At 42.8% G+C, this 16027-nt stretch overlaps 1 protein-coding gene across 1 annotated transcript in view; it reads right to left on the minus strand.

The window, feature by feature from the left end:
- PCSK2 (proprotein convertase subtilisin/kexin type 2) overlaps positions 1 to 16027 on the minus strand; it is a 259315-nt gene that overhangs the window by 21962 nt on the left and 221326 nt on the right. The window contains exons 9-11 of the mRNA XM_003268203.4: positions 11721 to 11936; positions 9212 to 9312; positions 91 to 318 (exon numbers count right to left, since the gene is read on the minus strand). Coding sequence (XP_003268251.1) covers positions 91 to 318; positions 9212 to 9312; positions 11721 to 11936 — 545 coding nt within the window. The remainder of the gene's footprint in view (positions 1 to 90; positions 319 to 9211; positions 9313 to 11720; positions 11937 to 16027) is intronic.

Consider the following 16027-nt stretch of genomic DNA (forward strand, 5'->3'; position numbering starts at 1 on the left):
TGAAGAGGGAATGTGATATTACACCAATGCCATGGAGCCATCTCAGGGGCACTTTCCACATGCAGCAGATGGACCACTGCCCCCACTTACTCAGGGTCCTGCGCGGAGCCTCCCACACAGTGGAATCTCTCAGGCACGGTTCTCCAGTCTTTAGCCATTTTCACCATGGCGCCTGCATCAAGGACCCCGTAGCCAAAGAGGTGATTAAATTCCAGGCCGACCCCGTTGCGCCGCCACTGATGGACCTCGTCGTGAAGCTGGTTCCGTTTGGAGGTGAGCACAGTCAGATGCTGCATGTCCCGCCAGGTCAGACCCAGGCTGGATACAGGAAGCAGAGAGCAAGAGGGCAAGGGCAAAAGGCAGGGTGAGAGAGGGAGAGAGGCACAATGATTAAGAGAAATATCACTCAGGACACAGACCTCTCATACGATTTTGGAATCTCTGTGAACTCTCAAATTCAAGGGAGGGTGTCCATGCACTATTCAGAACCATTATATAAGTCAATTAAAGAAATATTCTTGCTTTTCTTGCTTAAATAAATTGATTTCAAAAGTCTATTCTAACACACACACCGGAATGGCTAAAATGAAAAAAACTGACAATGTTAAGTGTTGAAGATGTGGAGCAACTGGAACACATGTACTTTGTGGATGAGTGTACAAGTAATTCCAACCAAACTGGAAAACTGTTTGGCTGTATCTTCTAAAGTTAAGCTTAAGCTATGGCCTGGAAATTCTTTTCTTAGGCATATACCTGACCAAATGTGTACATATTCACCAGACCTGTGTACAGGAATGCCCCTTGCCCCAAACTGTGAAACCCCTACATGCCATCCAAAAAACAGTGAGTAAACTAACTGAGGTGTAACTTACAGAATGTGGGGTACTATACAGGAGTGAGAATGAATGAACTCCACGTACTCTGAACAATATGGAAAAATCTCACAAATACCATGTTGGCCTAAAGAAGCCAGGCAGAAAAGAGAACATAAAGTATGATTCCATCTGTTTAAAATACGAAAACAAGAATGACTAATCTATGCTGTTGGAGGTCATATTAGTGGTCAGTCTCGTGGGGCAGTGACTGGAAGGGGATACAGGGAGCTTCTGAGTGCTGGTCTTGCTGTCCCTTCATCTGGGAACTGGCACGTGGGTGTGTTCCATTTTTGAAAAGGAGGGTACCAGTTCTTCAAGGGTAGAGAAATTATATTCAGCATATTTATATCCTTAGTGTCCAGGATGGTCCTTGGCACATTGTTTGTTCAGTGAATAAACTAGTCTTCTCGTAAATTTATTGTTTTTGGAAATTAGTGTCTATTACTACTCATTGTCTATGCTTTTCAAATTGCAAATCAAGATTTGTTTTTGGGCCAGGTTATCGCACAGGTTGTCTATCTGGACTGCACATGAACATTTTCTCCTAGGGCCATTGAAAATCTCACGGCGAGGGCCTCACCCCAAACCAAGTAAATTAGAATCTCTGGGAGTGAGACCCAGGCATTGGAAACTGTTAAAACTTCTCAGACCATTCCAACAGGCAGCCAATGTTGAGAACCAGTGATTTAATGGTTGGTGTTATTATTTAAAAAAATGAATGGAACAAAATAGAAAAGAATAGCAGTGTGCACTGCACATAATACAGGAAGCTATTTTTTCATGAAATAGTTGGAGGGTAGGTGTGTGTGTGTGCTGACCTGCAGTGCAAAATTTATTACTCACTGAGGGTTCTGGTCAAAAAGTTGGCAAAACCTTGCACTACAGTTCTCTTCAGAAGTCAAACAATTCAAAGGACCAGGAGCAACATAACTCATTTGATAAAATTTTAACATATGCAAAGTTCATTGGTTGGAAGATCTGAATCAGAACCAATAGTTCAAATGATCCATGTGCTCTTGAATGCAGACCTTCTTCTATTAACAAGCAAGTTCCACACTTGGACACAGGGAGGGGAACATCACACACCGGGGCCTGCCGTGGGGTGGGGGAATGGGGGAGGGATAGCATTAGGAGAAATACCTCATGTAAATGATGAGTTATTGGGTGCAGCACACCAACATGGCACATGTATACATATGTAACAAACCTGCACATTGTGCACATGTACCCTAGAACGTAAAAGTATAATTAAAAAAAAGAAGAAAAAAAGAAAAGAAGCAAGTTCCAAGGAAGGTCAATGCTTATTTGAGGAGATTCAGAACATGTCTTGGACATATGGTGTAAAATGATGTAAATGGTGTAAAATGGTGTAAATGATGTAAAATGGTGTAAAAGTTCCTTAAATTGATTATGGCTAAAAACTGAGTGTTTTGCTGGAAGGGGATTCTGAGTTTACTAATCTCAGAAGTGTTGACAAACGAGGAACTAAATGACCAGAGGGCTGGCTAGCACGTTTCTCGTTTCTCGTCTTTGCTGTAAAAATGTGCTGTACTTGTGATGCCTGGAGAAGGGCTCCCTTAAATGTTTCTCTACAGATTTATTCTCATGGGGTGCATTTTAGAAAGAGAGAGAGAGAGTGAGAGAGAGAGAAATAATGTTTCAGAACAAGGAACTTTTCACTTTTGAGATAAATCAGAGTATAGTCCACTCCCCAGTGTAATTGAGTCTGTGACACTGTTTGACCTGCTATTTGCATATGTCTGAAGAGTAAAACCAGGTTCCTTCTAGTATCCCTTCTGAACGATTTAGGAATTGACAGACTACAATATTCTGTAAAGTAGGTATTTATTTCATCAACCTGCTTTAATTGTACCATAGCAGCCCAAGAATTACAGGTGATAGTTATTAAATAATTAAAAAATAAATTTATGGAGTATCTGCAATATACACGTCACTGTTTTGGAGACTGTAGGACAAGAAATGTGACATGTTCTTCCCTGTTCTCAAATGTTTTATATGAATTGGGAAAATAAGATGCAGATATATGAGAAGGTACTGCGCAATGAAGTGATTTTATGGATGTCTGTTGAGTGTCTGCCACATTCAGGCATCGTGCTAACTCTGGGCATGTCGGATGGATGTCCCTGTCCCCACAAGCTGATAGCCTCGGGGGACAGAGGGACAACTCAGTATTGAAAATGTGAGGGCTGCCATGACAGGGGGAGCTCAGGATGCTGAGGCAGCCATCAGTGGAGCCCCCGTGTTATCCTAGTCAGGAGTTCTCATTGTGATCCTCAATCCCTCTGTGTCACGACCCTTAGGGACATATGTGAATTTCCAACTCTGCTGAATCAGCATCTTGGAGGTTGTGGGCCTGAGAATTTGCATTGAACCCAAATGATTCTTCTGTACGGTGATGTTTGAGAACATTGGTAGTCTGGGACAGTGGTTCTCAACCTTGTCTGCACATTGGAATCATCTGGGGATGATTTTTTAAAAAAATGATGTCCAGCCTCAGAGGTTTTGATTCCATGGATTCCTCAAAACATTCAGTATTTTCAGTATGCAGCAAACCTCGTTCAGGGGAGAGCTTCCTAACTTCCTGGACAGCACCAGTCGGGGTGGGGGCGCTCGTGAAAAATACAACTTTCCAGGGGCTCCCCTGGAGATTCTGATTCTATGGATCTCCAGTGGGCTTAGGGTATCTGTGTTTTTAACCAGCACTCCAGGATTCTGATCATCAGGAAATTTGAGAAGCTTGGGTCCAGGGGTCAGCAAGGATCTCTTAGGAAGTGGCTGACCAGGAGACTGACTTTTTGTTTAATGTTTAATTTTTAATTTTTGTGCGTACACAGTGGATGTATATATTTATGGGGTACATGAGATATTTGGATACAGGCATGCAATGCATAATAATCACATCAGGGTAAATGGGGTATCCATCACCTCAAGCATTTATCCTTTGTAGGAACCTGACTTATAACAGAATGGATTGTTTTTCTCATGTGCAAGGCTGTTCCCTCACCATTCTCTTTCAGAGCATAGTACTTCTATTTACAGCATCAAGTTCCCCTGAACCCAATTAACATTTTCCTCCTAATGATCAAGGCAGCAAAAGTAATTTAAAGTCAGCACATGCATCTCTAGAGAAATTGAAAATGGAAATGTTTTAAAGATGATGCTGTAGTCTTAAGGTTGGAGGAATCACTTCTACTAACATCTGGTAAATTCTGAAAGTCAACAGGAGAATTTTAATCCCTTTACTTGTTGGATCTGATGTTTATCTGAACAATGTAAACTGTGTGACCTGGAGTAAGTTGTTTCACTTCTCTGGGTCTTGTTCTCTTCATCCATAAGAAATGTTTGGAGTTGTGAAAGATCCAATCATTTTCTTTCATTTTTAAAATTCTGAGTCTATCCTCTAAATTTTGATAGGATTAAAAAATAATTTCAAAGGTTGCATTATTTCCAGTCTGAGAAAAATAATGCATTTGTGAGTCAAGCTGGCATTTTCTCCATAGCCTTTGTTTGCTCACCTCCTACGAACGTGAGAGAAAATTCAGTTTTCATGACTCCCTGGTGTAGTTGTGGTGTGGAAAATCTCATCTCAAAGAAAGTGAAACCTGATTTTGTGCGTCATGTTTGAGGAAGAGCTAACTCATTCACTGCAGCCCATTGCCATGGCAGAATGAGTGGTGAGCCCCACAGGCAAGACAGTGTCAGGGCCTTTTCTATGTTCCATAGAGAGCCCAGTGGAACAGGCATCCTAAAGCTTAAAGCCAACTGTGTGAACTTGGATAAGTTACTTCAACAATTCGAGCTCTAGCCTTTACATCTTTAAAATGGGCATAAGGCCTTATAGGTTTGTTGCAGGATGTAAATGTAAATTATGTATGTAAAGTACCTAGCACAGTGCTGGACACTGAATAAAAAGACTTCACTATTATTAATGATAACATATATCACACGTATCAGAAGTTAAAGTAAGTTAGATTACTATTTCCTAAGTATTGACCACAATATTTAAAAGTATGTAAATGAACGTTTTTCAGCTTTAAGGCATATTCAACCTTAAAAATCACCAGATATCCAATTAAAATATAAACTTCCCTATTTCAGAAGCAGAGCTAAAATATTCCAGGAAGTCATTTGAACCTGATTTATGATCTAACTTGCTACCTTTTGTTGATAAGACAACAGAGATCCAGAGATGAGTGATTGTCCACTTAGATGTCAGAAGACATTAGCAGTTGTCTTTCCCTCCATATCTATCTTTTCTCCTTCCTTATTAAGAAAACTTCAGTTTTATTCAGAACAGCAATGCATTCAGCCATAAAATTACATTTCCCAGCTTGCCTTGAAGTGTGTTGGTGGTCACGTGACAGTTCTAGCCAATGAGAAATAAGCAGAAGCCACTGGGTGGGGCTCCTTGGAAAACCCCTTCAACATGGCTGACTCAGCTGGTTTCTTTCTTTTCTTTCTTTCTTTCTTTTTTTTATTTTTTGCTTTCTTTCTGTCTCTCCTTCTCTCTCTCTCTTTTATTTACTTATTTATTTTTTGCCCTTTGTGCTTCTCCTTTTCCTGCCTGAAATGTAAACATGATGGCTGGAGTTCCAGCACATCTAGAGAACATGGAAGTGGCAGAGCAAAGGAGCAGAAAGCTAGAAAGAGCTGGATTCCCTGATTCACAGTGGTACCCCGGTACCCTAAACCAGCCCTGGGTTCCTTATCTCTGTATTTTCTTTCACATGACAGAAAAATAAACCCTTGTCTGTGTTATTATTTGGATATTATTATTTGGATTTGTTGTTTCATGCAGAAACATTAAGTCTTGACTGAATACCAACACCTAATCAGAGGCAGAAGCCAGCTACCCACACTCTGCACCCAGAGTCATACATTCACAGAGCTATTGCCTTACTGATCATCCTCACACCCTAGTCCACAGATCAGCGACAGGCTGGCGGTTTAAGTATTCCCGGGGAACAGGCATTGAAAAGTCAGGTTCCTGGGCCACCCACCCCTAGGGATTTGTATTCTATGAGGCTTGGGTGGGGCTTGGGAGTGTATTTTTTAAAAAACTTTACCCAGTGTGCTCAATTTCACTAGCTATGAGGGAAATGCAAATTAAAACTACAATGTGACTCTACTGCACATCCATAAGAATGCTAAAATGTAGAAGACTAATAATACCACATTTTGGCAAGGATGTGGAGCAACTGTAATTCTCATATACTGCTCAAGGTAGGGTCAGTGGGTACACCTGCTTCAGGAAACTATTTGACGGTATCTACTAGAATTGCACATATGTATATTAATGACCCAACATTTTGACTCCCTAGTAGACGCTCAACAGAAATGCATCTGTATGTTCACCAAAAGGCATGTACAAGAATGTTTTAACAATATCACTCATAGTAGCCCCAAATGGAAACAATCCAAATATCCATTTATACAATGGAGTGATATTCAACAATGAGAATGAACGACCTATAACTACATGCAGCAACATAGAGGAAACTCTTGCTCTGCTGAGCAACAGGGCACATAAATAGTCTGTTTCTTGATTTGGGTGCTGGTTACATGGGTGTGTTCATTTAGTTAAAATGTCATGGAGCCACACCTAATGAATTTCTTTGTAGACACTATACTTGTTAAAGAGTTTACATTAAAAATCCATCCCCTGGAAGGTCAGTTTTGGAAACATTGTTCCAGTCCGGCATGCGGACCACTTTACTCCAGATGATTTTCTTGAGTCAAAAATTGATCTTATGACATCTCCCCCTCGAGCCTAGCTCACCCTCTAGGACCACAGAGAAAGCACCAGGTCATATGAGAGAAACCTAAATATTCGAAGGTGGCAGTCATCCCCCACTAAAATTCTTTGAAATTTCTCTGATATTGGTGATACTGGGAGATGGGAGCAATATTTCCTGTGACTCCAGTAGGCATTTTCAAGCATTCGGCCGAAGAGTACATTATGATATTAAACTACAAAGTGACAGCTGGTTAGGAGAGAGATGGTTTTCTTTTTCTCCCCTACAGTCATGATGGGGGAAGTGTTATTCTCTCTCTTTCAAGGTCCTGATGGACATGCATTTAGATAATTTGTTGTTATGCATGAGGACTTCCTGTAACCTTATCTCACGATAAGAGAGAGATGAGCTGTGGGACTGCTCTGTGGAGGCCCTATTCCTCATCCCTCTGGGCTCTCATTTGGAGTATCTCATCCTGACCAGTGGTTTTCACTTTTGGCTATTGGAGCCGCTTTGCCTAAAGCTAGAGATGCCTTGGAGTTTACTTCTCCAGAGTAGCTCTTAGCCGATGACTGACTCATATAAGAATTGACCGTCCTGCTTCCTTGCCTGGAGGTAGAACAAACTCTGAGGCCTACTTTACACTCGGGATTAGACTGAGGCCAGAACTTTTGAAGTTGAACCTTTGCTTGGATTCTTCCCCATCCCTAACTTGCTTCCCCTACTCCCTTACTGTCATTCCTGGGATCTCTTCCTTAATAAATCACTTGCACCAAAATCTCATCTCAGGGTCTGCTTCCAACCTCAGAAAGTTGGTATTTTGAAGAATTTTAGGACGGGCTCCCGTGATGGACTTACCCACAAGCTGCCAGGTGTTATATTTTTTTCCTCGTTATGCCAGCAGAGAATATTAAGTTCATGATCATTGCTTCAAAACAAAGCATGCCTAAATGGTGACTGCCTTCTTTTCTGTAGGGTATCTGGACGTACGTGCTAAAAGAATGGTGACTAATCAAGGCAGAGCCATGAATCTCTAGGAGTCCAGCAGCCTCACTCCTCCACTTTGATTTATTTAGGTCTTCCATTTGTGTGCCTATGGATCTAGGCATAGGTATAGGATTTTGTTTGTCAAAAATCCCAGAAGACTGTGTGTCTTAAGTCCTGACCTCTGAGGTTGAAAGGGCAACCGGAAACCCTTCTCGCTTTTGGAGCACTCCTGTTCCCTGGCCCTGCGCAACTCAGCTACAAGCAGCAGGCTCTGCTAATTGTCTCCTTGCAGATGCAGTGAGCAAAGCCGGCTCAGGCTCCAGGGCCCACTCAGACCCTGAGATGAACAGTTTTATCTTCAGGAAATGTACATTGGATATGAGTAAATTTTGGTTTCTGTGCCTGATAGGGCAGAGGTCTCTGTGCCTAATAGTTGAGCTTTGACCAGTGTCTTGGCATCATAAATTTTCTACCTGACTTTTGTTAGAAGAGTCAAAGTTTAGACTTGTCCAAAAAGAGGAGTCACTCTCAATTTGGGGTCTTATCTGTAAAGGGAGGATAATTATGCCTTTTCTTGTGAAGGTAGAGGGTTGAACTAGGTAATCTGTTGAAGCCTCTTTCTATTCTAGGAACCAACTCCTGCCTCCTTTGCAAATCAGAACATGCACTGCATATGTGGAGAGAGACAAGCAGGGCTGCCTAGAGATTGATGCTGGGAGCCCTGGTTGCCTAGCAACTCTACTCTCCTTCCCCAGGAGACTGAATCCAACTTCTCACAAGTTGCTGGGAACTGCATTCTCTGACAATTCCCTACACAGCCGGCACTTACACTCATACTATGTGTGTGGTGTCTGAAGCCCATGTGTTCATTCTGTGAACATAAGGCCAGTCTCAGGTATCATTAAAAGAATGCAGAGTAGCAGGTGGGCAGGTACCTCCACTGCTACTCAAATGCAAGGTGTGTCCAGCAGTAGCAATATGTGGCCTCTCTATAGGATGGTGAGGACATAGGAGATGGTCTCCTCTTACCTTTAGCTTGGAAGGTTTCCCAGGAAAGCCCATATCTTGGTCTACACTGCGTGACTTTGCCTATCTTGTTTCAGTGTTAAAAAGGGAATCCACTTCACAAATTAACAAATCTTGAGTGGGACCACCTTGTTTGCCACATGTTCTGAAACACCAGCTTGGCAATTTGATTTGTCTTCAAGTAGCTGATTGTGAATATCATTAGAGTAGAAGAGCCCAGGGATACACAGAGGATAGAGGGGTAAACTTGATGAAGAAAGAAATATCTCTATGCCCTCACGGGGTATCTGAGTAAGTTGCTGATATGTGCTGCTGGGTGTTGTGCGCTCCCAGGAATGTGGTTTTATGGTGTGTGCGTGTGTGTGTGTGTGTGTGTGTGTGTATGCACACGCAGTGTGCTGGTGGGCACATGGGCCACTTAGAAATGCACAGCAGAGTTCACTGGCCCTGACTATTCATAGCCTCTCACGTCCACTTTTCCTTCCATGGACACCTGGCATGTGGGCAGAGAGACACGTGTTAGTCCACCCTGCAGAGCTGGCCCTGGACCCAGAGCTATGAACATACTTAGCCTCCAGAGCCAGTGCAAACACGCCAGCTGCTTCGGGGGCAGCTGCAGATGTCCCAGAATGCCTCAGAGTGCAGTTGCCATACAAATCTGTGGTTGCCTGAAAGGGAAGATAATGAGTAATGAGTGAATAAATCACGCTATTTTGAACCCCCGCACAATGTGGAGCAGGGGATTATCTACTCCTTTTATTTATTTATTTATTTATTTATTGAGACAGCCTGACTCTGTTGCCCAGGCTGGAGTGCAGTGGCATGATCTCGGCTCGTGGCAACCTCCGCCTCTCAGGTTCAAGCAATTCTCCTGCCTCAGCCTCCCAAATAGCTGGGATTACAGGCACGTGCCACCATGCCCGGCTAATTTTTGTAATTTTAGTAGACACAGGGTTTCGCCATGTTGACCAAGCTGGTCTCGAACTCCTGACCTCAGGTGATCCACCTGCCTCGGCCTTCCAAAGTGCTGGGATTACAGGCATGAGTCACTGCCCCCAGCCTACTCCTTTTATTTAACCTACGCTTTGTTCCCAAGAAGATTAAGATGAAACTAAGGATAAACTTGGCATCCATATGCCTCTCTTTTGCCCTAGGTTTTATCTGAGCTTCCTAGTAGCCCATGTAAAATGGACACATAGTCAGTTATAGCTACAGTGTCCGCAAGATAAATGAGTTGTTCAAAGAAGCATATCTGTGGCTATTCCAGAGACTACAGACAGATTTATTTCCTGAAACCTAAAAGGAAACATTATGAAGTGGAAAGTGATGTCAATACCGCCACCCTTGTTTTGTTGCATCGGGACTGGCCCTTGGAAAGGCCAAAGGCCATTTCATCAGCATTTCTTTTTCCCTCATGGGGGAAAGAAGGCATTCCCGAAGAGGAAAGAATCAACATGCTCAGCTAAAGTCTCTCTAGAAGGGCAGGCTATTAAAACATGTTTCTCTACATCTAAAATCCATGGAGAGATTCTGAGACGTGTTGAGTCAAGGCAACCCAATATGTGGGTATCACCCCCACAACTCTTATTTAGAGGGGAGACTGGTAAACAGATTTTTAAAGGACTTTCACAAAGTGAAAAACCTCATTTTCAATGTTTGTGAGAGCCAAGGTGTTCATTAAAATCACGTATAAACGACAGGAATTCTTCCTCTGTCTGTAGGATCCTCAAGAAAGCCTATTATTTTGAGGAAGAAATTACCAGGGAGGTTTAAGGGCATCTATTGAGCAAAATTATAGTACTCAGAGGAAACTCAATGCCTTTAGCCAGCCCAAGTAGAAAGAGTCATAAATACGGGTTGAGGATGAAGTTACACCACTGAGAGGCCGTTGGGGTAGGGAGTGGAGCTTTCAGGCATGACAGTGAAATGTCACCTCACCTGTCCCTGTCTGCCCTGCCCTTCTCCCTTTCTGTCCATACAGCTTACAGGATAAGAGGGGTCAAAGCCCCCTTCTGTTTGGGAGGAGCTGGCACATTCTTCATCCTCCCCAAGATGAAGGGGGAATGCAGGAGGGCTTATGGGCTCATGGGAAGGACAGGCTTTTAAAGTCTGCATCCCTTCCAGGTAAAGGGCTTCTCCTGGCTCACACAGGGGCATGGCCATCTTGCCAAGTTGGGATCCCACGTGGGAGCATGGGATCGAAACACTGGATGGTGCTAATGATTTTGTCCTGAGCTCTTGTCCTCCTCTCTCGAGAAGCCTCCGTGGAGATGGGTGCAGCCAGTCAGGATATAACTCATGTATGACTACTGAACCACCTACTAAATCCTGGTTTGGAGGTGTGAGAAAAGGCTGATCTGTGAGCAAAATCTCCAGAGAGGAAAAGATCCAAAAAGGCTTATTATGCTTTACAGATTACGTATTTCCCAGGGGCTTGGAAAATTCACCGTTATATCTAGTTGCCAAGAAAGGAAGATTTTTTTTTCTTTGCTCAGAAAAGAGCAACAAACAATAAATCTACGATTATTAATCTTTTTTGTTCTAAAAATCATGTCTCCATTTTAAAATATGATGAAAATCACAACTCTTTCCCTGAGAAAATAACAGATGTGTGTGCAATTTTAGGGGGTTTATGGATCCAGGAAAGTCCATCCGTGAATGTTGTTTTTTAGATTGCTATAAATAAACAGATGGGTTCTTGTTTCGGACAGGGTTACAGTGTGATGCCTTGGTTCTTACAATGAGTTAGTTATTCTTGTAAGTGATGGAATGGGGCAACTGATTGGTAAACCAGACTTCATCATTACTTGTAAGCCAGAAACACTAAACAAGAAAATCTATGGAAAATGATCCAGAAAGGAGTCGTCACTGATCATGCTACTAGCTCGCAGATGGGAGGTCTGTGCTTTGTTAGAAAGCAGGGCTGGGCATAGAGAAAAGGGGTCTTCCCCTCAGAGCCTTAGTTCAGGCTCTGAGGGAGGGGACAGGAAGGGAACAAGCCAGTGTCCCAGCATCCCACCCTGACACAGAGGTGCAGTGGCCCTCAGGAAACAAGGACAGAAGGGGACGCACTCACCACACCGGCCTCGGGGTTCCTTTTCCTCCCGTTGCTGAAGGTGGAAGCCAGGGTGGAAGAGCAGCTCTCGTCGTACAGGGCGGTCCTGCCATCGTTGATGGCTGAGTTAATGGAGATGGTCCACATGCTGGAGGCGTAGCCGTCGCAGTTGCAGTCGTCATAGCTGCCGCCGTCCCCGGAGGCCCACACGTAGATGCTGCCTTTGCCGCCGCGGCCCTGGGGAGAGCGGGGGAGACGCTGCTGCTACCCACAGCCTGGGCTGCGAGGGGGCAGGGGAGGTCTCCAGCCCAGGGGTTGGGCTTCTTCAGCGGTTGAACCTAAAGACTGGGTGTACTTTTTAAACTGGGTTGGACACCATATCCTTCTGGCAGGGCATCGTGGGAAACTTTTTTTTTCCAGGAAGAAGTCAATCTAAAAAGTCAACTGAATTTACAATTTAAGCTGGGGATAATGAGGTAAGAAAAGTGGGAAGAATTGTCTTAAAATTTACAAATAAACTGCTTTTTAAAAAAGCTATAAAGGTGGTACATGCTCACGATGAAAAGTCTAACTGTATGGAAAGGAAAATTTAAAAAAACTCTCTAGAGGTAATTATTATCTCATTCTTACATCTCCTTATGTATTAGACATTTTTCAGTGAAAATGCAAGTATATGGACGTATAATTTTTCTTAGCTACATAAGCTATACAAAACATTTATAGAAGATATATACCTTTTATTTTAAATAGCTATATGTCAATATACAAATTTAAATATGATATGTAAACATTATAAATATAAAGCATACATTTACTCCACAATATATAAAAATCTTACGTGTATGTGTGCATATGTATATATTTTTTCTTTTTTATTCAATTGGATACTAGAATCCTTTTAAACACATAATATATGACATTTTACTTGCGCAAGGGAACTCCAAATGTAGGAGGAAAGTCTAATATGATCAAGTAAAACACACAGTGAATAAAACCTTAAACACACAGTAGTATGCCCAGTATTATTGCCACATGCTAATTAGTTTAAATGGCAAACTTTGCATAAATCCCTACAGTTAGCATGGCTCTTCTCCTCAAACCATGTTTTAGAGGTTCTTAAAAATCCTTTTCCTTGTCTTCTGAGTATTTTCCTCTCTACCTAAACAACCCAGGATTGGACCATTAGTTTCTTGCTTCCCACTTTCTTACCCCAAGGCAATGGGGCTTGGGGCTGCTAAGTGTTCACCTGTGGGCTGGGAGGGTGGATAGGAGTGCAGCCGTGCAGTGCGGGAGGCAAGGGGCAGGTGCACCCTCCAGCCACTCCACAGCCTGGCCCAGGGTGGCTTGGTTACCCTCTAGAGGGAGAAGACAGAAGAGATTATCAGGGAAAGTCTCTCCCTGTGTGGTCACCAGGTGTCCATGGTCCTTACGCTTGAAACTGACACAGAATCAGTGGTTTAAGGGTGGAGAAGCCAGAAGGAAGAGAGATGACTGGATTACCTCCAAGCTCTCTCTGCCCCCTGACAATCAGACGTGACATTTTCAATTGCTTCTAACAGCACTGGGAATTAATTAGCCTGTGATTGATTGAATTGACAAGTGAACAAATATTTATTTAACCACTAGCTGGGAACTATTCTCAGCATCTTGGTAAATCTATGCTGGAAAACTCCAACCAAAACAAGGAACTGCTCTCAGAAACCAGGACAGCGAGGGAAATAGATGATCCCTACAGTTGGTGTGGAGGATCACACTCTCAAACAGACTCAGATTTGGGCTCGGTATCAAGAAATAGCAAAAGTGAGGCCGGGCGTGGTGGTTCACGCCTGTAATCCCAGAACTTTGGGAGGCTTGAGGTGGGTGAATCACCTGGGGTCGGGAGTTCGAGACCAGCCTGACCAACATGGTGAAACCCTGTCTCTACTAAAGATACAAAAATTAACTGGGTGTGGTGATGCATGTCTGTAATCCCAGCTATTCGGGAGGTGCAGTGAGCCGAGATTGCGCCACTGCACTACAGCCTGGGTGACAGAGCGAGACCCCATCTGAAAAAAAAAGCAAAGTGCAACTGATGTGTTTCACAATAAATGGGTGAGTGAGGTTGACCATCTGCAGAACTTTCTCTTGAATCAGTCCATATGTAGACTGCTAGTGAGATGAAGCAATGTTTGCTAAAATGAAGGAAATCGATGCTAAATATTCTCTTCTTGGTGTGGGGAGTGTGGTAGATTGATTGTGACCCTAATTATTCATGATTCCCTGTATTTATGCCCTGTGCACTATGCCTTTGCAGCCCCATCCATCAAGAGGAGGGGTCTATTTCCTACCCCTAGAATCCAAGCTGGCTTTATGTCTTGCTTTGGCCAATAGAATGTAGGGGAAAGTGATTCTGTATCAGTTCCAAGCATCATTACCAAGAACGCCTATGTTCTCTGATCTCTCCCAGAACTCCGTTGCACTGTGAAGATAAGCCTAGGTTAGCCTCCTGATTGATAAGAGACAAGTATTCCAGTCAAATTCACTGCCCCTGCTGCCAGCTGCCAGACACAGGAGGAAAGCCATCCTCGATCCGCCAGTCTTTAGCTCACTCTCCTGAGATTAGCCTAGCCTTGTCCAGATCAGCAGAACAACGCAGCTGACCTGTAGACCCAAGAGCAAAATTAAATGATTGTTATTTTAAGCTACTGAGTTTTGGGGCAGTTTGTTATGCAGCCAGCTCACTGTTACACAGACAGCAACTGTCAGCCTGTTTCTGAACAGTGAACAGTAAACAGCAAATGTTAATTTTGTTTTAAACCATCAGACTTGCCCACAAGAATGCTTTGTTTTCTAGGAATACTAAACTTTGTTTTCTTAAGCTAGATAGGACACATGAAGCAATAATAATTGTGTCCTTGCTTCTGGTGATTGGGTTTCAGCACCAAATAGTCCCTGGCTTCTGGGGAAGATGGGCCAGTGAGGAAAAAACTCTAGTTCTGGGGGCAGAAATGAGTGGAGAAGGGACCTCCATAAGAGGACTGAGAGCTGGTTATGGGATGGGGCTGTTGCTGGCATGCCACCCTACTTCGGCTTGAACTTATATGTCCCCACCAAATTCATATGTTAGAACCTAAGACACAAAGTGATAGTCTTAAGAGGTGGGACCTTTAGGAGCTAGTTAAGTCATGAGAGTTCGGTCCTCATGAATGGGATTACTGCCCTTATAAAAGGGCTCCAGGGAAATAGCTAGGCCCCTTTTGGCCCTTCCACCATGGGAAGACCTAGTGTTTGTCCCCTCTACGAGATACAGCAACAAGGCACCATCTTGGAAGCAGAGAGTGAGCCTTGGCAAGACACTGAACCTGCCAGTGCCTTGATCTTGGGCACCTGCTTAAGGCTTGATCCATTTCTGCCTCTCAGCTTCAGCTGAACAGGAGCTAGGCAGAAATCGAGACAGAACAACTATGGCTCACATCTAAACCATAACCCGTTAGAGGAAGAAGTGCAGAAAACAAAGGTTGACTATCACAGCAAGCATTTCTATAGCACTTACTGCATGCCAGGGACTTGTTAAGTACTTTACATATTATCCTGTTCAGTCCGCACAACCACCCTACAGGCAGCCCCATTTGCACTGGCCACACAAAGGATAAAATACTTAGGAAGAAATTCAACAAACTTAAAAAAAAGAAAGCTAAGGAAGTGCTAAATAAGGCTTTGAAACTCTCTGAACTCTATGGAAGGAGGGACGAAGATGAAGATTTGATCCCATGGAAAGATATTGGCCATATTCTCGAATAGAAAGACAGGATCACAGAGATGTCAATTTTCCCTATATTAATATATAAATGTGCCAGGTGCAGTGGCTCATACCTGTAATCCCAGCATTTTGGGAGGCCAAGGCAGGTGGACCCCCTGAGGTCGGGAGTCCAAGACTAGCCTGACCAACATGGAGAAACTGTGTCTCTATTAAAAACACAAAATTAGCTGAGCGTGGTGGCGCATGCCTGTAATCCCAGCTACTTGGGAGGCTGAGTCAGAATTGCTTGAACCCGGGAGGCGGAGGTTGCGGTGAGCTGAGATTGTGCCATTGCACTCCAGCCTGGGCAACAAGAGTAAAACTCAGTCTCAAATATACATATATATATAAAATATATATTATATATATTATAATATATATTATATATAATTATATATTTAATTATATATTATATTTAATTATATTATATTTAATTATATATAATTTTATATATATAATTATATTATATAATATATATTATATATATTATATATTATAATATTATATATAATATATATATAATGTATATATTATAATATATATTATAATA

Source organism: Nomascus leucogenys, chromosome 13 (assembly GCF_006542625.1).
Source record: "Nomascus leucogenys isolate Asia chromosome 13, Asia_NLE_v1, whole genome shotgun sequence".
Classification (NCBI taxonomy): Eukaryota; Metazoa; Chordata; class Mammalia; order Primates; family Hylobatidae; genus Nomascus; species Nomascus leucogenys.